General features: G+C 42.1%; 2 protein-coding genes across 2 annotated transcripts; one reads left to right on the top strand and one right to left on the bottom strand.

Annotated features, from left to right (window-relative positions):
- Positions 1–11281: 11281 nt before the first annotated feature.
- On the top strand, positions 11282–12220 carry LOC145504420 (olfactory receptor 2D2-like). Its single transcript, XM_081485183.1, has one exon. It carries the CDS (start codon positions 11282–11284, stop codon positions 12218–12220), a length of 939 nt encoding a protein of 312 aa, XP_081341309.1.
- An 8139-nt stretch (positions 12221–20359) lies between these two features.
- LOC145504557 (olfactory receptor 2A12-like) lies at positions 20360–21307 on the bottom strand. Its single transcript, XM_081485623.1, has one exon. It carries the CDS (start codon positions 21305–21307, stop codon positions 20360–20362), a length of 948 nt encoding a protein of 315 aa, XP_081341749.1.
- Between the last annotated feature and the right edge of the window lie 858 nt (positions 21308–22165).

Below are 22165 nucleotides of genomic sequence, written 5' to 3'. Positions count from 1 at the left end.
TCTGGTCCTGGGCTTTTGTTAGTTTGAAGATTTTTTACTACAGTTTCGATTTCCATGCTTGTGATGGGTCTGTTAAGATTTTCTATTTCTTCTTGGTTCAGTTTTGGGAGGTTATACTTTTCTAAGAATCCTCCATTTGAGATCAGCCCCCCAGAGGAGACACACTGCACACCTGAGACGGCGCTCTTGCGGCGCACCCAGGAAATTGAACGGCTGGGACTGGGGAGGTGATAAGACGCACCGCACACCTGGAATAGTGCCCTCGCCAAGCACCTGGTTGCCTGAGCTCCTCGGACCTGGGAAGGGCACAAAACGCAGGTCCAACCCAGTCTGTGTCTTTGTGGGGTGCCTGAGAACCTGAACCTGAGCAGCTTAGACCTGGGAAGTGCACGCGACCCAGGGCCCACTTTGGATAGTTTCCCTTCAGAGCATCCTGGAGCCTGAGCAGTGTAGACCAGGAAAGCACAGGCTCCGTGAGCTGGGGCACACCCAGTGTGGTCCATACACTGCGAGTACTCCTCACACAAGCCAGTGATATTTGTTTTTGCAGTGTTCCTCCCTCCCCACAGCACAACTGAACAAGTAAGCCTAAATAAGTGACCACCTTCACCTCTTTGTGTCAGGATGGAAATTAGACACTGAAGAGACTCGCAAACAGAGGAAGTCAAAATAAAGAAGAGGGAGCCACTCTGGAAGTGACAGTACAACAGATTAAAACCCTGTAGTTAGCATTGACTGTTTTTTTCCTTTTAACAACATAGTATTTCTTTATATTTTCAGAATTGGATCAGAAGTTTCAAGCCTCATTCAAATTTTTTTTAAAAAATCACTAAGATAATAAGCTTTCTAGACTTTTAGCAGTAATGCATGCGTGCTCAGTCACTCAGTCGTGTTTCTTTACGACCCCATGGACTGCAGCCCGCCAGGCTCCTCTGTCCGTGGGATTCTCCAGGCAAGAATACTGGAGTGGGTTGCCATGCCCTTCGCCATTAGCAGCAATACTAGATGCCAGAATAAATGGAACTACATCAAAGTATTGAGTGAATATAAATTAGAAATCTAGCATTCTATTCATCTTAGTCAAACAAATGAAACCAAAAAGTCACAAAACTTTTAGCCAGGCAAAAATTTGTAAGTTTTCTAAAATATATGTTAAATGTATATGTTTAGTTAATATTTAATATTAATTATTATTAAATTTAATATTAATTAATATTAAATGTACTATTTAGTAATATATGTATATAATAGCTTTTCTACTACACTTGATAAAGTTTTGAGAAAGAACAACAAAAAATGAGAGAGAAATTAGGAAACATAAACTAAATGAAATGGGAGCACTGAATATGAAATAGAAAAAAGTGAAACAAATTAGATAAAAGTGAAAGATATATAGTCCTGTTGTTTTTAAACATGGCTGCTCATTAGACTCACATCTGGAGCTTTGGAGAAAGAAAACAATACCTGGGCATTTGTATTTTTCAAAAGACCCCAAAATAATTCTAATGTGCATCTGGATTTTAAAAAGTGATTACAGGTTTTTCTATTAAATGGTAGTTTTAGTGATATAGAATTCTATTATCTTCTGCTGACCAATTATGATACAATTGTATTAAAACGAGTAATAATTACACAGGGCTTTTCCTGGTGGCTAAGAAGGTAAAGAATCTGCCCACAAAGTGGGAGGCCTGGATTCGATCCTGGGGTTGAGAAGATCCCCTGGAAAAGGAAATGGCTACGCACTCCAGTAATCTTGCCCGGAGAATTCCATGAACTGAGGGGACTGGTGGACTATAGCCCACAGGGTCACAATGAGTTGGACACAACTGAGCATCTAAAACACACATCCAATCACAATAGTAAAAGAGGTTTATCAGTTTTCACAATCAATAGCCAGACAAAAAACTAAAAGATAATAACAATTGCAAGCCATAATGGAAACATGATTAACCTAACAGTATAAAATAATTACGTACAATTTGGGGGTTAAGTAGAGTGATGTGGTAAGTGGAAATGCATACATACACATATTTTCATCCACCCAGCCAGTCTATGTCTTTTGGTTGGTGCATTTAATCTATTTACATTTAAGGTAATTATCAATATGTATGATCCTATGGACATGAATTTGAACAAACTCTGGGAGATAGTGAAGGACAGGAAAGCCTGGCATGCTGCAGTCCATGGGGTCTCAAAGAGTTGGACACAAGTTAGTGACTGAACAACAACAAATGACCCTATTACAGTTTCCTTAATTGTTTTTGGTTTATTTTTTGTAGGTCTTTTTCTTCTCTTGTGTTTCCTGCCTAGGGAAGTTCCTTTTTTTTTTTTTTTTAATAAATTTATTCATTTTAGTTGGGGGCTAATTACTTTACAATATTGTAGTAGTTTTTGCCATACATTGACATGAATCAGCCATGGGTTTACATGTGTTCCCCATCCTGAACCCCCCACCCACCTCCCTCCCCATCCCATCCCTCTGGGTCATCCCATTGCCCCGGCCCTGAGCCCTTGTCTCATGCATCGAACCTGGAATGGTGTTCTGCTTCACACATGATAATATACATGTTTCAATGCTATTCTCCCAGAACGTCCCACCCTCACCTTCTCCCTCAGAGTCCATAAGACTGTTCTATGCATCTGTGTCTCTTATTCTGTCTCGCATATAGGGTTATCGTTACCATCTTCCCTTAAGCATTTGCTATAAAGCTGATTTGGTGGTACTAAATTCTCTTAACTTTTGCTTGTCTGTAAAGCCTTTGATTTTTTCATCAAATCTGAACAAGAGTCTTGCTGGGTAGAGTATTCTTGGTTGCAGAGTCTTCTCTTTCATCACTTTAAATATATTGTGCCATCCCCTTCTGGCCTGTAGAGTTTTGATTGAGAAATCAGCTTATAGTCTTCTGTGTGTTTCCTTGTATGTTATTTGTTGTTTTTCCCTTGTTGCTTTTAATCTTTTATCTTTATCTTTAATTTTTGTCAGTTTGATTACTATGTGTCTCAGTGTCTTCCTCCCTGGGTTTATCCTGCCTGAGACTCTCTGTGCTTCCTGGACTTGGCTGAATATTTCCTTTCCCATGTTAGGGAAGTTTTCAGCTATAATCGCTTCAAATATTTTCTCAGGTCCTTTCTCTCTTCTCCTTCATGCCTATAATGCGAATGTTGGTGCATTTAATGTTGTCCCAGAGGTCTCTTAGGCTGCCTTCACTTTTTTTCAGTTTTCCTTCTGTTTTTCAGCAGTGATTTCCATCATTCTGTCTTCCAGTCATTTATCTGTTCTTCCACCTCAGTTATTCTACTATTGATTCCTTCTAGTGTATTATTCATCTCTGTTTGTTTGTTCTTTAGTTCTTCTGGGTCTTTGGTAAACATTTGTTGCATCTTCTCCATTGCTTTTCCTGGGTCCTGGATAGCTTCACTATAATTATTCTGAATTCTTTTTCTGAAAGGTTGCCTATCTCCACTTCATTTAGTTGTTTTTCTGGAATTTTAGCTTGTTCCTAAATCTGGGACATAACACTCTGTCGTTTTCATTTTGATTAACATTCTGTGATGTGGTTTTCATTAGGCAGCTGCCAGATTGTAGTTCTTCTACAATCAACAATCTTCTACAAGCCTCTTAGCCTCATTCACCAGAGAGCAGACAGAAGAAGCAAGAAGAACTACAGTTAACATTTCAAGGTCTAATTTTATTAATTGCTTTCATTAATATTTTTGAAGAAACATATCACAATTCTTAGACAATTTATTATTTGTTTCCATAATTTTTAAAATTGAGTTACACAGTATAGATGTTCTTTTGTAGCTTGATTTTTTCACTCAATATAGGTTTTAATATTTTTCCATGTTCATTATCTTCACTCCTGAGAAGTATTCCTTTCATTTTTTGATGAACAGAATAATGACTTTGAAAGAATCAAATTCTTAATGAACTTATGAGTCTTTTACTTATGATTTTTCTTAGATGAACATACGTCAGAGGTTTCACTGAGCTGCAAGAAGGAAGGCTGGAGTGATGGACAAGATTCAGAGCAAGAAGGATTTTGGCATCTGAACTAAGGAGTTGAGACTAAATTCCACACATGGGAACCAGTGAGGCCTCTAGGACAGGGGGAACAAAATCAGAGCTGCAGATTAGAAAGATGGCTACAGCCGCCATGTGAATGTCACAGAACTGGAAACTCTCATTGCTTGAGGTAGATGGCTTGGGAGAGGGCTTTTCAGGCTGGTCCAGTGGAATGTGAAGAAAGAAACAGCCCTCCAGAGGTGTGAGGAGTCCCCTGGGCTGGTGCTTCCCTTTGGAGCAGGTAAAGGCCTTCATCCCTGAGGGTCTCAGAGGGAGCTGAAGTCAGAATTACCTGGACATGGATGCCACGAAACCCTGAGCTCCCTTTGAGTGGAAGAGGGGATGGCTTGGTCAGGGCTGCAGTGGACTCTGTTCTGGGGTCAGGATCAGGATAGTAGGGAGCAGGAGAGAGACCATCACCCAGGTGGAAGTGCTCAGCACCCTGTGTGGTCACAGGTGTGACCAGTAAGGAGGAGACGGGAGAGACTTCATCTGGGGAGTACAGAGTGCAGTTGGGGCTAGAATGAGTCAAGCGGCCCAGCCTAAGGAGCCTGCTGTCCCAGAAGCTAACCTCTTGAACTCCACTCTCATCAGCTCTCCCCTGTTGGCTCCCAGCTTTCACCTCAAGTCCCAGTCTGACTCCTGTGGGGAAATACCTGGCCGAGAAACAAATGTAACTCCAGTCCCTCTGGGGTTTGTGTGGGCAGGGGACTCTCAGGCTCAGGAAGGATGGAGCCTGGATTTTCTTTTGCCCTCTAGGCAGGACTGAAATCCTCCCTACCCCTTGGTCAGAGACATCACAAAGGGCGCTCCAAAAGGTTTCACCACTGCCTCACTCAAAATTGCAGGAGGCAAGTTCCTCCTGTTACCTGTCTGAAGTCCTTGGTGCTACAGACCTTGTGAAGTGAGGGGCCACACTGGGAGCCTGGTCTCTTCTCTCCTTTCTGAGAAGACCTTCTCACCAAATACTTGAAATGACAGAACACACCCTCATAGGGCTGAAATCCAAGAGGCACTGGGTAGTTTCAACCCTTCATGGGCACTGTAGTTTACTAGATACAAAAAAATGTACCATGTCCCACATCAAATATAATTAATATATCACTTCCAATATGATTAGATGTGGATTAGATGAGTTGCCACTGACTAACTGATAAAATGTTGTATTTAATAGCGAACACTTTTTATTCTGTGGGGTCCCTATCTTTGAGTCAATAATATCTTTTGTGACTCTAACATGTCTGTAGACTAAAGCTCCAGGACCCTAGAAACTTTGCTTACAGTTTTTAATGGATGAAACAGCCCTCGGGATGCACCTGGCAGAAGGAGAGGACAATTTCATGGCCTTCATCACCTTACACCTCCCAGAGGGCCTCATTTTTTTTTTCCCTGGGGAAGGAGGAGCAGCTGAGAAAAGATCCAGCCCTCAGGGTCCTTCCTGAGTCCCCAAACGTGCCTCCTTTCCAGCATCCACATTCCTGTCCAAGGTGAGCCTTATATTCCCCCTGCCCTCCCTGGGCCTGCTGAAGGGCCTGGTCTGAGCAGGGGTGATGCTCCTGAGTGGGAGCCTGGGGCTTCCTCCCCAGTAGGAAGGGACTGCAGGAACTTAGCTCCTGGCTAGAGTCCTGGGGCCACATGTCACCCAGGAGTGGTCCCCTAAGACTGAGGGAGCTTTGCCCACAGCTCCCTTCCCTGTAGGGTCATAAGCTCAGGACAGCAGTGCACACAAACATTCTTGGGAGCAAGCCAGGCTGCAACTGTCCCCCATCCCCAGACTTGCAGGAAGCTCCAGGTAGGACCTGGCCCATTGTTCCTGCTCAGCTTGGTTTCTCTCCCCACATCTATGTGAGTATCTCCTTGCCTGAGTTTGCCTCTTTCTCTCTTTACGTCTATCTATTCCTTCCTCTGTCTCTGGGTCTATTATTATCTCTCTCTCTCTCTGCCTCTCCTTCTCTTTCTTACTTCCCATCCCTCTCCATGTGTGTCCTCCTGCCTCTTTTTCTGTTTGCTGTCTCTGGGCTTCTCCACCTCCAAAGATTTCATCCATCTCTCTGATCCTCTTTCTGAGTGTGTAGCTTTGGTGTTCCGCCTGACTGGGTCTTCAGCTCACTCTGGGCCTTTCTTTCCCTCTTGACATCGGTTTACTGCTTGCTATGCCACTGGATTTGCCTGTAGCTCAGTCATCTCCAGCCTCCCTGCTTCTCTCCTCTTCTCCTCGCTCTGTACCTGCCCCTTTGACTCACGAGGATCGTCCCTGCAGGGTATCTCTGGGTCTCCCCCTGGAGCCCAGTTCTCTGCCCTCATCCTCCACTGTCTGGGAATCTCCCTCACCTTCCGGCTCCCTCTGCTTCCACCCTTCTGTTCAGCTCTCCCTTGCCTGCAGTCACCCCATCTTCTTGCTCTTGCCCTCTCCTCCATCTCCTTCTCTCTCCCTGAGAGACTGGTCTTGCCCCTGCCTCTCTCCACCTGCCCTGTAGATTGCCTGTCTCTCTTTGCCTGTCTGGCCTCTGCAGGCTCTTTGCTGCTCCAGTTGCCCTGCTCTGCCCTCTGATGCCTTTTTCTCACAGGCCTGGCTCACACACCACCTTTCCAGCTTTTCTGATACTCCCTCCTGTGTTCTCCCTTGTCTCCCTGTATCCTTCTTCATCTGTGTCTTCACCATGTTTTGTCCCTCTGGCTCTCCCACTGGGTCTCCATGTCTTTGGCCCCTTTCCTCTAGTCTTTTACTTCTTCTTTCACAAAGAGAAGAAGAAACAATCTCCCACTCCTGCTGAGCCCCCTCCTTCTCCTCCCACTGATGTCGATTATACTCCCAGCATTAATTTTCCTCTCTCCCTGTCTGTAGCCCACTTGCAGATTCTGGTTCTCTGTGCCTCTCTCCACCGTCTTCCCAATTGTGTTTGTGTCTCTCCCTCCCTTCTGGGGCCTCTCTATCTTTTTCCATCATTCTCTGTGCTGTTGTTGCTTTCTAGTTTTGTCTGTTTATTGGACATAACTGAGTGACTGGGCATGCACACACTGAGCATGCACTGGGTCATTTTTAGACCCTGCATGTCTGTGATGATGCTGGAGGAGGGTATGGGCAGGGAGAGCTGGAGAAAGGGGAAGGGAGGAAAAACCTATCTTCAGAACTTGACAGAACCATGTATTATTGCAATGAACCTCCATTTTTTATTTCACAGATGAGAAACAATTACTTGCTCAGAGTGACAGCAGTAAACAACAAAAATGAAAATTGAAAACTACTTTGAGTCTTTTGTCTCTTAGCTTGTGCTGCAAGAGAGTTGGTATTTGAGTAAAAGATAAATATAAGGGTTCAAAATGAAAACAAAAACACATTTTCTGTGATTTCTATTACATCCTAACAAGAAACCAAGGCTGGCATCTCTAGCCCCAGATCCAGCCAATTTGGAATCTGGAGGTTTATCCCTACAAGCTCTTGGCAATCACATAATTCATTTCTGCTTTTTCATTGGTCACAGGTCATCATCACACCTGGAGTGGCAGGGTCAGAACCTGAGGTTCAGAGAGTTCGAGCAACTGGCCCTTAAGACCCACAGCAAGTCAGCCAAGGAAAGTAAAGGTAAAACCCAGTCCCCAGGTTCTACTTAGGGCAAAGACCCAAACTCATCAATGGTCAAGGTGTCCTGGGGAGCAGAGTCCTGTCACCCACATCTCCTCTACCCTCACCCTGAAAGGACAAGCTGGAGGTAAAAACTGGGCAGTTTCTCACCAACCAGGACCCTGTCAATTATCTCTCTCTTAGAACCTATTTCCTATGCAAAACACTTTTATCTTAAGCAGTAAATGTACTTGCATTGAGCCATATAAGCTGATTCCCAAGTGTAACTCAATAGAGGAAATGAGCTCAGACAGAAGGAGAAGCTCTCCCTTCCGTCCTCTTCCAATCTTGTCTACATCCAGCATGTCTTTCTCCATCTCTGATCTTTCACTCTCATATCCACCCTTTTACCTAATTAGTCTGAATGGTGAAGTTAAATCCCTATATATTCCATCTTCACAGTATCATGGGGGCTTCCCTGGTGGCCCAGTGGTTAAGACTGGGCCTTCCAATGCAACTCTCTCCTCACATGTCTCATTTTTCCCTAGGCAAAATTCTTAATGGTGAAGTTACATATTGTCAAATTTTCTTGCAGAAAGATGACAGTCATTTATTTACCATATGAATTTTCAAATCAATAAACAAGAATGTCTCCTTTACTGTAAACTGGATGCCAGGCACTATCATTTTAAAAGAAGTTTTTGCCAGTGTATAGGTTCAAGGCTCTTTCATTGATATTTTAACAGGCAGTCTTTAAACTTTTGTGGGTTCATTATTCATGAATCTCTTCTTTTGTGAATTGATTATTCATATCTCAGTTTTGGTTATTAGTCTTTTCTTTGTGCAGAAATGACCTTTATATTCTAATCATTTTAATAACTTGTATGCCACATTGTTGTTGATGTTCAGTCACTAAGTCATGTCCAGCTCTTTGAAATTCCATGAATGTCAGTATGCCAGGCTTCCCTGTCCTACACTGTCTCCTGGAGTTTACTCAAATTCATGTCCATTGAGTCAGTGATGCCATCCAACCATCTCATCTTCTGTCATCTCCTTCTCCTCTTGCCCTCAATCTTTCCCAACATTAGGATCTTTTCCAATGAGTCAGCTCTTCACATCAAGTGGCCAAAGTATTGCAGCTTCAGCTTCAGCATCAGTCTTTCCAATGAAAATTCAGGGTTGTTTTCCTTTTGGATTGACTGGTTTGATCTCCCTGCTGTCCAAGAGACTCTCAAGAGTCTTATGCAGCACCAAAATTCAAAAGCTTCAATTCTTTGGCACTCAGCCTTCTTTATGGTCCAACTCTCACATCCATACATTACTAATGGAAAAACCATACTTTGCCTATACAGACTTTTGTTGGCAAAGTGATGTTTCTACTTTTTAATATGGTTTGTCATAGCTTTTCTTCCAAGAAGCAAGTGTCTTTCCATTTTGTGGCTGCAGTCACCATTTGCATTGATTTTGTAGCCCAAGAAAACAAAATCTGTCACTGCTTCCACTTTTTCCCCATCTACTTGCCATGAAATGATGGGATCAATGCAACAATCTTAGTTTTTTTAATGTTGAGTTTTAACCCAGCTTTTTCATTCTCCTTTTTCACCCTCATTAAGGCTATTTAGTTCCTCTTCACTTTCTGCATTAGAGTGGTGTCATCTGCATGTCTGAGGTTGTTGATATTTCTCCTGTCAATCTTGATTCCAGCTTGTGATTCATCCAGCCCAGCATTTAGCATGATGTACTCTGCAGAGAAGTTAAATAAGCAGAGTGACAATATACAGCCTTGATGTACTCCTTTCACAATTTGAAACTAGTCCATTATTCCATGTCTGGTTCTAACTGTTACTTCTTGACCTGCATACAGGTTAATCGGGAAGCAGGTAAGGTGGCCTTGTATTCCCATCTCTTTAAGAATTTTCCACAGTTTGTTGTGATCCACAGAAGGCTTTAGTGTTGTCAATGAAGCAGAAGTAGATGTTTTTGTGGAGTTCTCTTGCTTTTTCTTGTATCCCACATATACAACTATTATTCTTTTTTTAACTTAAAGAAAAATTCTTTTTTATATTTATATCATCAAAAATATTTATTTTTTTCTTTTTTATTTTTCTTCCTTTATTCTTATGCTTAAATGATAGCATGAAAATACTAAATAGTGGCATTCAAGTAGGGGATATGCAATGAGCATAATGCAATTGAGCATAATGTGGAGACAGGGAAATTCAGAAAGAACCAACTTTCACTTTACCATTAAGTAGATCAGTTTTCAAACTGTGACCCCAGCATGTGAAGAACCTGGGAAGTTGTTAGAAATGCAAATTCTCACGCTCCAACCCCATCTTCCAATTCAAATCTCCTTATGACGCACAGCAGCAGCATCTGACATGCCTTCCAGGTAATTCTGAAGCACGGTGAAGTTTGAAAGCAGTGATTTGGAAGCATTGGATTCATGGCTCATGGCCCAGGTAACAGGAGTAAGGAGAGTCCTAGAACAGGGAGACAAGGGGGATGGGAGGAGGTTCCAAGAAGTAGACCAGCCTCCAGTCACCTGCCAGCTGGCTGGGAGCTAGAGAGGAACAAATGCTGCACAGATAACTTAGGAACAATACAGCATTAAATGTTCATTAAAAAAGAATTTTCTGTTCTGTGCTGCATTATAAGTCTTTCCTTTTACCCATTCCTTTAGGACAAATCTAACATCCTTGTGTTAGTGAGGTTTGGGGACATGAAGGAGAAAGAGCATAGGGATGAACCACTGAAGAGTTCAGTACCCACACAAGCAAGGCAGCAAGATGAATCAAAGATTCAAAGAGACCAAGGATTTTAGAGCAAAATGACCTGGGATCCACAAGGAACCTCAAAACTACTGAGTAAATAGACAGCAGGTCAGATGAGGAGCTGTGTTGCTTTGTTTGGTTATTAGAGGAAAAGGGTCAACACCAAGAGGCTGAGGACTTAATCAGCTGATGCTTAAAGGCATCTCTCCCACCATAAAATAAATATTCACCCATATATTTTTCCAAGATGGTCTTACTATATTATTTCTTGCATTTCACTCTTTAACATAGAATTTATCTCAGTAGATTGTGTGAAATCATTTTCCTACCCATATCATTTATAACTCTTCCTTGCCACCCTGATTTACAACAAACAGTAAGCATTTGGCAAAAATCATGTTGAGTCAATAACATAATTAATGAACTATGGTAAAGTTTCATTCACCAGAAAAAGTCTAACATTAATGATAATCCTAACAGTGATGAAAAGCTTAACCCAAATTATGAGTGTAATAGTTCTAATCCTGATCCTTAAACCAAGGTTTAGCAACCTCTGTTGTCCCAAGAGAAATCATAAAATGGAATGAATAAGTCTGAGAAAAGCAAAGCTGTCTCTGGAAAGGGAGAGACAGAATTGAACACAGCACACAGCATTTCTTTGACTTGGCCTTCACCATTTCATCACCATGACAGTAACTTAATCCAGAACCAAATGCTGACACCACTCATACTACTACAGGGACCTCTCCAGTAGTGCCCCATCTGCTAGCCCAAACTTCCTGTTAAGAAACATAAATGAAAAAATGAGTGTGAAAGTTCCTTGGTACCAAAACCCGATAAATTACGTATCCCTCAAAATCTTTAAACAGGCAGATCACAATGCAGGAGCTCAACCATTCATCTGTGACAGAATTCATCCTGTTGGGCTTTGCCTCAAACCCCAGGACCAATCCTCTGCTCTTCACCTTCTTTCTAGCCTTTTACCTGCTGATCCTCGTGAGCAACAGCCTCCTCATCACCCTCATCCACCAGGACACACGCCTCCACACGCCCATGTACTTCTTCATCAGTGTCCTCTCCATGCTGGACATGTGCTACACCACCACGACTGTGCCCCAGATGCTTGTGCATGTTCTCAGCAAGAAGAGAGCCATCTCTTTCGCTAGATGTGTGGCCCAGATGTACATCTTCCTCTTCTGTGGAATCACTGAGTACTGGCTTTTCACCATCATGTCCGTGGACAGGTACGTGGCCATCTGCCACCCTCTCCGGTATAAGGTCATCATGAGCCACTGGGTGTGCCTTCTCATGGTGGGCATCTGTGCAGCCTATGGTGTGGTGGGTGGTCTGTTCTATACCTTCTTTGCTATGCGCCTTTCCTACTGTGGTCCTAATGAAATTGACCACTATTTCTGTGAGGTTCCTGCGGTCCTGAAGCTGGCCTGTGCAGACATTTCCCTCAATGACTTGGTGGACTTCATCACAGGCTTCAATGTCATTGTGGTCCCACTTTCCTTGATTGTCCTTGTCTATGTCAATATCTTTGCCACCATCATGAAGATCCACTCAGCCCAAGGACAGATCAAGGCCTTCTCCACCTGTGCCTCCCATATCACTGTGGTTACCATGTTTGCTATTCCGTGCATCATCACGTACATGAGCCCTGGCTCTGACTCCTTGTCAAACAGTGGCAAGAAAATGGCCCTTTTCTATAACATTGCCACAGCCTTCCTCAACCCTGTCATCTACAGCCTGAGGAACAAGGATGTGAAAAGTGCTTTCCTCAAACTGATGGGAAGGGGCAGGGCCCCAGAGTGACACTTTAAAGATGAAGATCTGGAAAGTCTTACAATGCAGAATGCACACTCGTCAACTCCTCAAACACACTTTCGTGAGACCTGAAGTGATGGTCTTCATATAGCTAACTGTTCACCCTGGGCCTGTGGGAGAGAACAGGGTGCTTGGTCATCAGCATTATGTATGGTGGTGTGGTTTGAGACAAAGAGGATCCAGATCTAACACCGTGGTCAAGAGCCTGAAGTCTAGGGCCAGGCAGACCAGGATGAGAGACTTAGCTTTACCAATCACTAGGCATGTGAATTCTTGCAGCTCATTTAACTTAATTCTAAGGTTTAGATCTCTTCCTCACCGGGAAGTTGTAATGATTAAATGTGATAATACACTAAAGGTACAGAATTGGCATACAGTAATTTTTTAGCAAATGTTAGTTTTAATTTATAAAATTTTCTACTCAGGGATGAATTACTAACTCTTATACGGCCATGATCTTCCTGGCCTGTGCAAGTGACTGGATCTCTAGAGAGAAAGGGAAAAATGGGTGGTGGAGGGGGAGAGAGAGGAAGGAGAAACTCAGAAACTGTTAAGTGGAGATTCTAAGGTGCAGAAGGGACTTGAGAAGGAGGAAATGAACCTGTATATCCCATTCACAAACTGTCAATTAGATCATCTAGGGTCAATTGAAGTTGTCTGAGAAAGCTGAAAATTCTCTTTTACCACCATTTTTTTCTGTTCTTTTGTAGTTTTATACTCTTGATTTCCCTTTTCTCCTTGTTTCTATTAATAATAGTGTCCATTTTTTGAAAACTATAGCTTCTCTTGGGTAATCTCAAGGAGAAGGGACTTTGTCCACTTAAGGATGAGAGAAACTGGGGGGGGTGGTGGTGGTGAATACAACCCCTGGATGCAAAAATTAGAGAATTAAGAGAGAGAGGTTAAATATTCAATGGAGAGTTTTTGCTCTATTCTCTCTTGTTTGAAGGGACTTTCCCTGAAACAATGTTTACTTCTCATAGAATCTTTACAAATATGAATCGCTTTTTCCCATGTTTTGTAGATCTGCAGGGTTATGTAATGAGCATCACCCATATTTACTGACTGCTAGGTGCCACAGGAACTTCAGCACTCATCAAAGCAATTCCCACGAGTTTCTGGAAACTTGTCCCATAAGCTAACATGCAGCCCCCTTGGGTTCATCTTTCCCAGCCTCTTGCTGATGTTCATTGCCTACGAAACTCCTTGCAAAATAATCAGCTGGGCTGACCAAAAAATATAACATGAATGTCTGTCCCCTCCATGAGAGGACATGGGCCATGCCAAGGGTGCAGGTTCAAAACGTCCTCAAACATATTATCCAATCCTACCATCCAGGTGCCAGAATGTTTTATAAATAATGAAACAAAATTAAAGGCAAATAACAACACAGGGCACATAACAGCAACATACGTACAGACATATGAATAAAATCATTAACACAGAGGGAGCTTTGACACATTGGAAACAAAAATATAAACAATCAGGAGAACTGACAACAGTTCTTTTTTAAAAAAATCATATAATTAATAAACATATGGGAAAATCACACCACAGTAGGCACCAAAGAAATGCAAATAAAATATCAGTGAGATAACACTTGTTCATGTTCAGAAACTGGCAGAGTTTTTAAGACAATATGTCAGAGTTTGCCAGTATACAATAAAACATGGATTTCATACATTGCTAGTGGGAGCACAGATTTACCTAAAAGTAATATTCATATTTTGTACAACCAAGCAATAGTAATTAGTCTAAGCCCTGACTGTATGGCAGTTAGGACTTTCTCAAATCTTCAGTTCAGTTCAGTTTAGTCTCTCAGTCGTATCCGACTCTGCGAACCCATGGACTACAACACGCCAAGCCTCCCTGTCCATCACCAACTTCTGGAGTCTACCCAAACTCATGTCCACTGAGTCGGTGATGCTATCCAACCATCTCATCCTCTGTCATCCCTTTTTCCGCCTGCCCTCAATCTTCCCCAACATCTGGGTCTTTTCAAATGAGTCAGCTCTTCGCATCACATAGCCAAAGTACTGGAGTTTTACCTTCACTATCAGTCCTTCCAATGAACAACCAAGGCTGGCCTCCTTTAGGAGGGACTGGTTGGATCTCCTTGTAGTCCAAGGGACACTAAAGAATCTTCTGCAACACTACACTTCAAAAGCATCAATTCTTCAGTGCTCAGCTTTCTTTACAGTCCAACTCTCACATCCGTACATGACTACTGGAAAAACCATAGCCTTGAATAGACGGACCTTTGTTGGCAAAGTAATGTCTCTGCTTTTTAATAGGCTATCTAGGTTGATCATAACTTTCCTTCCAAGGAGTAAGCGTCTTTTAATTTCATAGCTGCAGTCACCATCAGCAGTGATTTTGGAGCCCCCCAAAATAAAGTCAGCCACTGTTTCCACTGTTTGGCCATCCATTTGCCATGAAGTGATGGGACTGGATGCCATGATCTTAGTTTTCTGAATGTTGAGCTTTAAGCCACCTTTTTCACTCTCCTCTTTCACTTTCATCAAGAGGCTCTTTAGTTCTTCTTCACTTGCTGCCGTAATGATGGTATCATCTGAATATCTGAGGTTATTGATATTTCTCCCGGCAATCTTGATTCCAGCTTGTGCTTCCTCCAGCCCAGCATTTCTCATGATGTACTCTGCATATAAGTTAAATAAGCAGGGTGACAATATATAGCCTTGACGTACTCCTTTTCCTATTTGGAACCAGTCTGTTGTTCCGTGCCCAGTTCTAACTGTTGCTTCCTGACCTGCACACAGATTTCTCAAGAGGCAGGCCAGGTGGTCTGGCATTCCCATCTCTTTCAGAATTTTCCACAGTTTACTGTGATCCACAGAGTCAAAGGCTTTGGCATAGTCAATAAGCAGAAATAGATGATTTTCTGGAACTCTCTTCCTTTTCAATGATCCCGTGGATGTTGGCAATTTGATCTCTGGTTCCTCTGCCTTTTCTAAAACCAGCTTGGACATGTGGAAGTACACGGTTCACATATTGCTAAAACCTGGCTTGGAGAATTTTGAGCATTACTTTGCTAGCATGTGAGATGAGTGCAGTTGTGCAGTAGTTTGAACATTCTTTGGCATTGCTTTTCTTTGGGATTGGAATGAAAACTGACCTTTTCCAGGCCTGTGGCCACTACTGAGTTTTCCAAATTTGCTGGCATATTGAGTGCAGCACTTTCACAGCCTCATCTTTTAGGATTTGAAATAGCTCAACTGGAATCCCATCACCTCCACTAGCTTTGCTTGTAGTGATGCTTCCTAAGGCCCACTTGACTTCACATTTCAGGATGTCTGACTCTAGGTAAGTGATCATACCATCGTGATTATCTGGGTCATGAAGACCTTTTTTGTACAGTTCTTCTGTGTATTCTTGCCACTTCTTCTTAATATCTTTTGCTTCTGTTAGGTCAATACCATTTCTGTCCTTTATTGAGCCCATCTTTGTATGAAATATTCCCTTGGTATCTCTAATTTTCTTATAGGGGACTGGAATGCAAAAGTAGGAAGTCAAGAAACACCTGGAGTAACAGGCAAATTTGGCCTTGGAGTACAGAATGAAGCAGGGCAAGGGCTAATAGAGTTTTGCCAAGAGAACACACTGGTCATAGCAAACACCCTCTTCCAACAACAAGAGAAGACTCTACACATGGACATCACCAGATGGCCAACACCGAAATCAGATTGATTAGGTTCTTTGCAGCCAAATTTGGAGAAGCTCTATACAGTCATCAAAAACAAGACCAGGACCTGACTGTGGCTCAGATTATGAACTCCTAATTGCCAAATACAGACTTAAATTGAAGAAAGTGGGGAAAATCACTAGACCATTCAGGTATGACCTAAATCAAATCCCTTGTGATTATACACTGGAAGTGAGAAATAGATTTAAGGGACTAGATCTGATAGACAGAGTGCCTGATGAACTATGGACGGGGGTTCGTGACATTGTACAGGAGACTGGGAGCAAGACCATCCCCAAGAAAAAGAAATGCAAAAAACCAAAATGGCTGTCTGAGGAGGCCTTACAAATAGCTGTGAAAAGAAGACAAGCTAAAAGCAAAGGAGAAAAGGAACGATATACTCATTTGAATGCAGAGTTCCAAAGAATAGCAAGGAGAGATAAGAAAGCCTTCCTCAGTGATCAGTGCAAAGAAATAGAGGAAAATAATAGAATGGGAAAGACCAGAGATCTCTTCAAGAAAATTAGAGATACCAAGGGAACATTTCATGCAAAGATGGGCTCAATAAAGGACAGAAATGGTAGGGACCTAACAGAAGCAGAAGATATTAAGAAGAGGTGGCAAGAATACACAGAAGAACTGTACAAAAAAGATCTTTTCATGACCCAGATAATCATGATGGTGTGATCACTTACCTAGAGCCAGACATCCTGGAATGTGAAGTCAAGTGGGCCTTAGGAAGCATCACTACAAACAAATCTAGTGGAGGTGATGGAATTCCAGTTGAGCTATTTCAAATCCTAAAAGATGAGGCTGTGAAAGTGCTGCACTCAATATGCCAGCAAATTTGGAAAACTCAGCAGTCGCCACAGGACTGGAAAAGGTCAGTTTTCATTCCAATCCCAAAGAAAAGCAATGCCAAAGAATGTTCAAACTACTGCACAACTGCACTCATCTCACATGCTAGCAAAGTAATGCTCAAAATTCTCCAAGCCAGGCTTCAGCAATATGTGAACCGTGAACTTCCAGATGTCCAAGCTGGTTTTAGAAAAGGCAGAGGAACCAGAGATCAAATTGCCAATATCCACGGGATCACCGAAAAAACAAGAGAGTTCCAGAAAATCGTCTATTTCTGCTTTATTGATTATGTCAAAGCCTTTGACTCTGTGGATCACAGTAAACTGTGGAAAATTCTGAAAGAGATGGGAATACCAGACCTCCTGGCCTGCCTCTTGAGAAATCTGTGTGCAGGTCAGGAAGCAACAGTTAGAACTGGGCACGGAACAACAGACTGGTTCCAAATAGGAAAAGGAGAACGTCAAGGCTGTATATTGTCACCCTGCTTATTTAACTTATATGCAGAGTGCATCATGAGAAATGCTGGGCTGGAGGAAGCACAAGCTGGAATCAAGATTGCCGGGAGAAATATCAATAACCTTAGATATTCAGATGACACCATCATTACGGCAGCAAGTGAAGACGAACTAAAGAGCCTCTTGATGAAAGTGAAAGAGGAGAGTGAAAAAGGTGGCTTAAAGCTCAACATTCAGAAAACTAAGATCATGGCATCCAGTCCCATCACTTCATGGCAAATGGATGGCCAAACAGTGGAAACAGTGGTTGACTTCATTTTTTGGGGCTACAAAATCACTGCAGATGGTGACTGCACCCAATTAAAAGACGCTTACTCCTTGGAAGGAAAGTTATGACCAACCTAGATAGCATATTAAAAAGCAGAGACATTACTTTGCCAACAAAGGTCCGTCTATTCAAGGCTATGGTTTTTCCAGTAGTCATGTACGGATGTGAGAGTTGGACTGTAAAGAAAGCTGAGCACTGAAGAATTGATGCTTTTGAAGTGTGGTATTGGAGAAGACTCTTGAGAGTTCCTTGGACTGCAAAGAGGTCCAACCAGTCTATCCTAAAGAAGGTCAGTCCTGGTTGTTCATTGGAAGGACTGATATGAAGCTGAAGCTCCAATACTTTGGCCACGTGATGTGAAGAGCTGATTGATTTGAAAAGACCCTGATGCTGAGAAAGGTTGAGGGCAGGCAGAGAAGGAGATGACAGAGGATGAGATGGTTGGATGGCATCACCGACTCAGTGGACATGAGTTTGAGTAGACTCCAGAAGTTGGTGATGGACAGGGAGGCCTGGCGTGTTGCAGTCCATGGGTTCGCAAAGAGTCAGATAAGATTGAGCAACTGAACTGAACTGAACTGAGGTAGTGGTGAAGGAAGTGTTAATGGTGTGAATAAGAGTCAAGCTTAACTGGTGTGTTTCAGAGAAGATTGTAGGACAGAAATTAGAGTATGGACAACTCTTTCTAGAAAATTATTTCCACAGAAAAATGAAGATATGGATAGTAGCTGGCAGGGAAATAGGACACAAAAAGTTGCCTTTCTTTGAGATAAGATAATAAACTGTCAATACTCTAGCCCCTTTCTTTCTGCCAATTCCAGATAACCATACGCTACTCTTTTTTATTCTTCTCAACAAAATAAAGTGATAGTTACAAACAAGGTAGCCAGAAGCCAAATTCAGGTTTTTCTCAAGATAATTACAGTGTCAGATAACTGACTCGATATAAATGACAAATAAAGCCTCAGAGACAAGAGAATGTAAGATCAGTCTTACCTAAAACCCTGGAGCCAAACCTGTGTCAAGGAAGTTTAGGTTTCTCCTCTTAGTTTTTAAAAAGCTTTATTCACTTCTGAGCTTAAATTTTCACAAACATTTTTTAACAAAAAAAGCTGTAGTTATACTATAGGTCTACTGACCCAGGTTGTGTGACACTGTCCTTGCAGTGTCGGCTAAATCATTGTTATCAAACTTGAATGTGCATAAGAATCACCCGAAATATCTTTTCAAGTGAAATTCTGATCCCATATGTGTGTAGGGTGCCAAGATTCTGTACTTCTTAACAACTCCTAGATGATGCTGGTGACACTAAACCATAGACCCCTCCTTGAGTAGCAGCAAGAGTCTGAGTCACAAGGGAGAAGTTTGCATGAACCAATGACCCCTGTATTCCTGTATTCATGTCTAAGGTAATCCCCTCCCCTTGAATCTGGGCTAAACCCATTAGTTTGCTATTCATGAATATCCCAAAAGTGATTGGAAGTCACATTCAAGATTAGGCTACAAAAGACCCTGGCTTCCACATTTCTCACAGTTTCTCTCTTGCTCTCTTGCTTGCTTGCTCAGATAAAGCCAACTGCCACATGGACAGCTGCTGTAGGGAGAGGTCCACATGAAAGGAAGTGATGAATGAACTGAACAACAGTCAGGAAGAAAATGAGACCCTCAATCCAATAGCCTGGCAGGACTTAACCCAGGCAACAGTCATATGTGCTTAGAAGTAGATTCTTCCCCAGTTGAACTTTAGAAGATCTACTCTTCCAGCTGATACTTTTATTGCAGTCTTCTGAGAGCCCCTAATCCAGAGGACCCAGCAAACTTTCATTCAAATTCTTGACCCACAGAAAGTATAAAAAAATAAAATAAATGTTTGTTGTTTTAAGACACAAAATTGGGGGGAGGTGATTTGTTACACAGCAATAGATAGATAACTAATACAGATGAATTGCAAAGATCACAAGAAAACTTGGGGGAATGGTGGTTATGATGATTTTGATTATGGTGATGGTTTCACAGCTATATTCATGTTTCAGAACTCAACAAAATATTTACTTCTAATATCTACAGCTCATTATATGTCAGTGTACTTCAATAAAGTTGAAAATACATTATAAAAGTGTCTGGATGGGAGGAGATTTTCCCCTCTACAAATATCACCTCACTAAAACAGAGTTCCTTTCTTTAGTGACATGAGGGTTTCTGTGCCCTAAATTCATTCTCTCTTAATAGTAGTACTAAATGAAAACTGACCTTTATTACGTCCCTGAACTCTATTTTATATGACAATCATCTATTTCTCTTAAATTAGTCTTACTTCAGAACTTGTCAAACCCCTGATTAAGCTATAGTTGGGTCACTGATCTGGGAATCTGGAAGTCATCTTGTCCCCACCAATTTGAACTTATTTCATGAGTCAAGAGCTTAAGCACCCAGTCTTGTGTTCATTTAGTAATAAAAATAAAAATAATAATATTTTTATTATTTTGATAAAATAATATTTTATTAAAAATAAAAACTGATGCCATTTCTTTGCTAGATCTTATAAACTGGTGATATGGACATGAGTCAAACATGGGACTTGCCTACATGGAGTCCACTGTCTGGTGTCTTTGTGCTTGAGGGACACCCACTGCCTTAGCCCTTCAGGTGTTCTGATATGCAGTCCCACTGAATCTAGCCAATTGATATATCAGGTGTGCCCAGGGACGTTCAAAAGAATTTGGATGGAGAGGTCATGTAGGCTGTGTCCTGGGTTTGTTGCTGGTGCCCCAGCTTCTGTGACTTCATTCTGGTGCGTTGCCCCAGCCTGTCACTTTGAGGAAAGCCCTCTTCACATCTTTCTTCCTCAGGCTATAGATGATGGGGTTGAGGAAGGCAGAGATGACATTGTAGAAGAGAGCCAGCTTCTTGTCCTCTTCCGGGGAGGCCTCCGATCCAGATTTCATGTACATAACCATACATGGAATAGAGAACATGGTGACCACAGTGATGTGGCAGGCACAGGTAGAAAAGGCCTTGAGCCACCCTTGGGATGAGCAGATTCTCACAATGGCAGCAAATATATTGATGTAGACAATGATGATGAGGGAGAGTGGGACCAACAGGAGGATGAAGCCCAAGATGAAGTCCACCTGGTCATTGAGAGACGTGTCTGCACAGGCTAACTTCAAGACTGCAGGTACTTCACAAAAGAAGTGATTTATCTCATTGGGTCCACAATAGGGAAGAATCATAGCAGAGACGGTGTATATCAGGGCACAACTAGTACCCCAGAAGCCACAGAAGGCCATCATTAACCCACACAGCAAAGGGCTCATGATAGCATTATATCTCAGGGGGTGGCAAATAGCTCCATACCTGTCGTAAGCCATGATTGCAAAAAGCCAAGACTCAGTGATACCTAGCATCAGAAAGATATACATCTGTTCCACACATCCAACATAAGAAATGGTCTTTTTCTTGGAAACCAGATGTACCAGCATCTGGGGCACTGTGGTGGTGACATACCCCATATCCAGAATGGATAGGACACTAAGGAAAAAATACATGGGTGTGTGGAGGCGGGAGTCCTTGCGTATCAAGGTGATAATGAGCCCATTGCCCAGAAGGGTGACAAGGTAGAGGAAAAGGAAAACGCTGAATAGAATAACATTTATCTTTGTGTTGCCAGAGAATCCTAAAAGAATAAACTCAGTAAGGCAGCTGCGGTTTCCCAAAAGGAAGTCCTGCATCCTTCTCCTGGTGTAGAGAAATAACAGAGTCATGATCCATAAAGTGGAATCTCCAGGTTCAAATTCTGCTGTTATTCAAATTAGGAGTGCCAGATACCAGTAGCAAAGTAAGTGCGTATCAGGACGATTGCAAAGCCAAATTTTTAAAAGAATTTCCACTTGATATGAAACAGCATGTCAATATTGTATTATTTAATCCTAATTTATCTTGAGATCCCAAATAACAAATTCTGCTTTTCAAAATGTAGAACTTGCAAAAGGAGAATCTAAACCTATTTGTTTTACTTCATGAACATGTGTAGTTCATGCAACTTATAAAATATTTTAAAGTGGCCAAGGAAAGAATTAGATAACTGTGGATACAGAATTTGCTTTGTTTCATATCAAATGGGGATGTCTGCCCTTCCTTTGAAGCTTCCCCAAAAATGGGCTTCAGCAGAACTTTAGAACTAGAACTCTAGAAACACAGTTGTTAGGTGTCTGACTCAAGTCTGTAGTATCAAGAAAAGAACTGTTATTTGGAAATAAACTGTGCCCCATGGAGAGTCAAAGTCATGGTTCCAGTGAGCCACAGGTGGGTCACATAGAAAAGAGAGGGAGAGGCAGAGGAGGCACGAGGATTAAAAGAAGAAAAAAGAAGGAAATGGGAGAGGTACGTTTGGGAAAGGAGCTGAGGAGGAAACATGATAAGTCTAGCCTTGGATTCAAGGAGCTTGTGGGACTCCTAGTATCTGTTGGACTGATGGATCAAAAGCTAAAGAAAATGCTCTGGAGGTAGGAATCTGCGTGTTATCAGCACTTCTGGAGGAACTGAAGCCATCAGAAGGGATGAGACCACTCAAAGAGAGTATGTAGAAG

This window comes from Giraffa tippelskirchi, chromosome 5, assembly GCF_054371585.1.
Source record: "Giraffa tippelskirchi isolate mGirTip1 chromosome 5, T2T-mGirTip1v1.2.pri, whole genome shotgun sequence".
Taxonomy (NCBI): Eukaryota; Metazoa; Chordata; class Mammalia; order Artiodactyla; family Giraffidae; genus Giraffa; species Giraffa tippelskirchi.
Note: the sequence above shows the minus strand (reverse complement) of the source record. Positions and strands in the feature narration are given on the sequence as shown.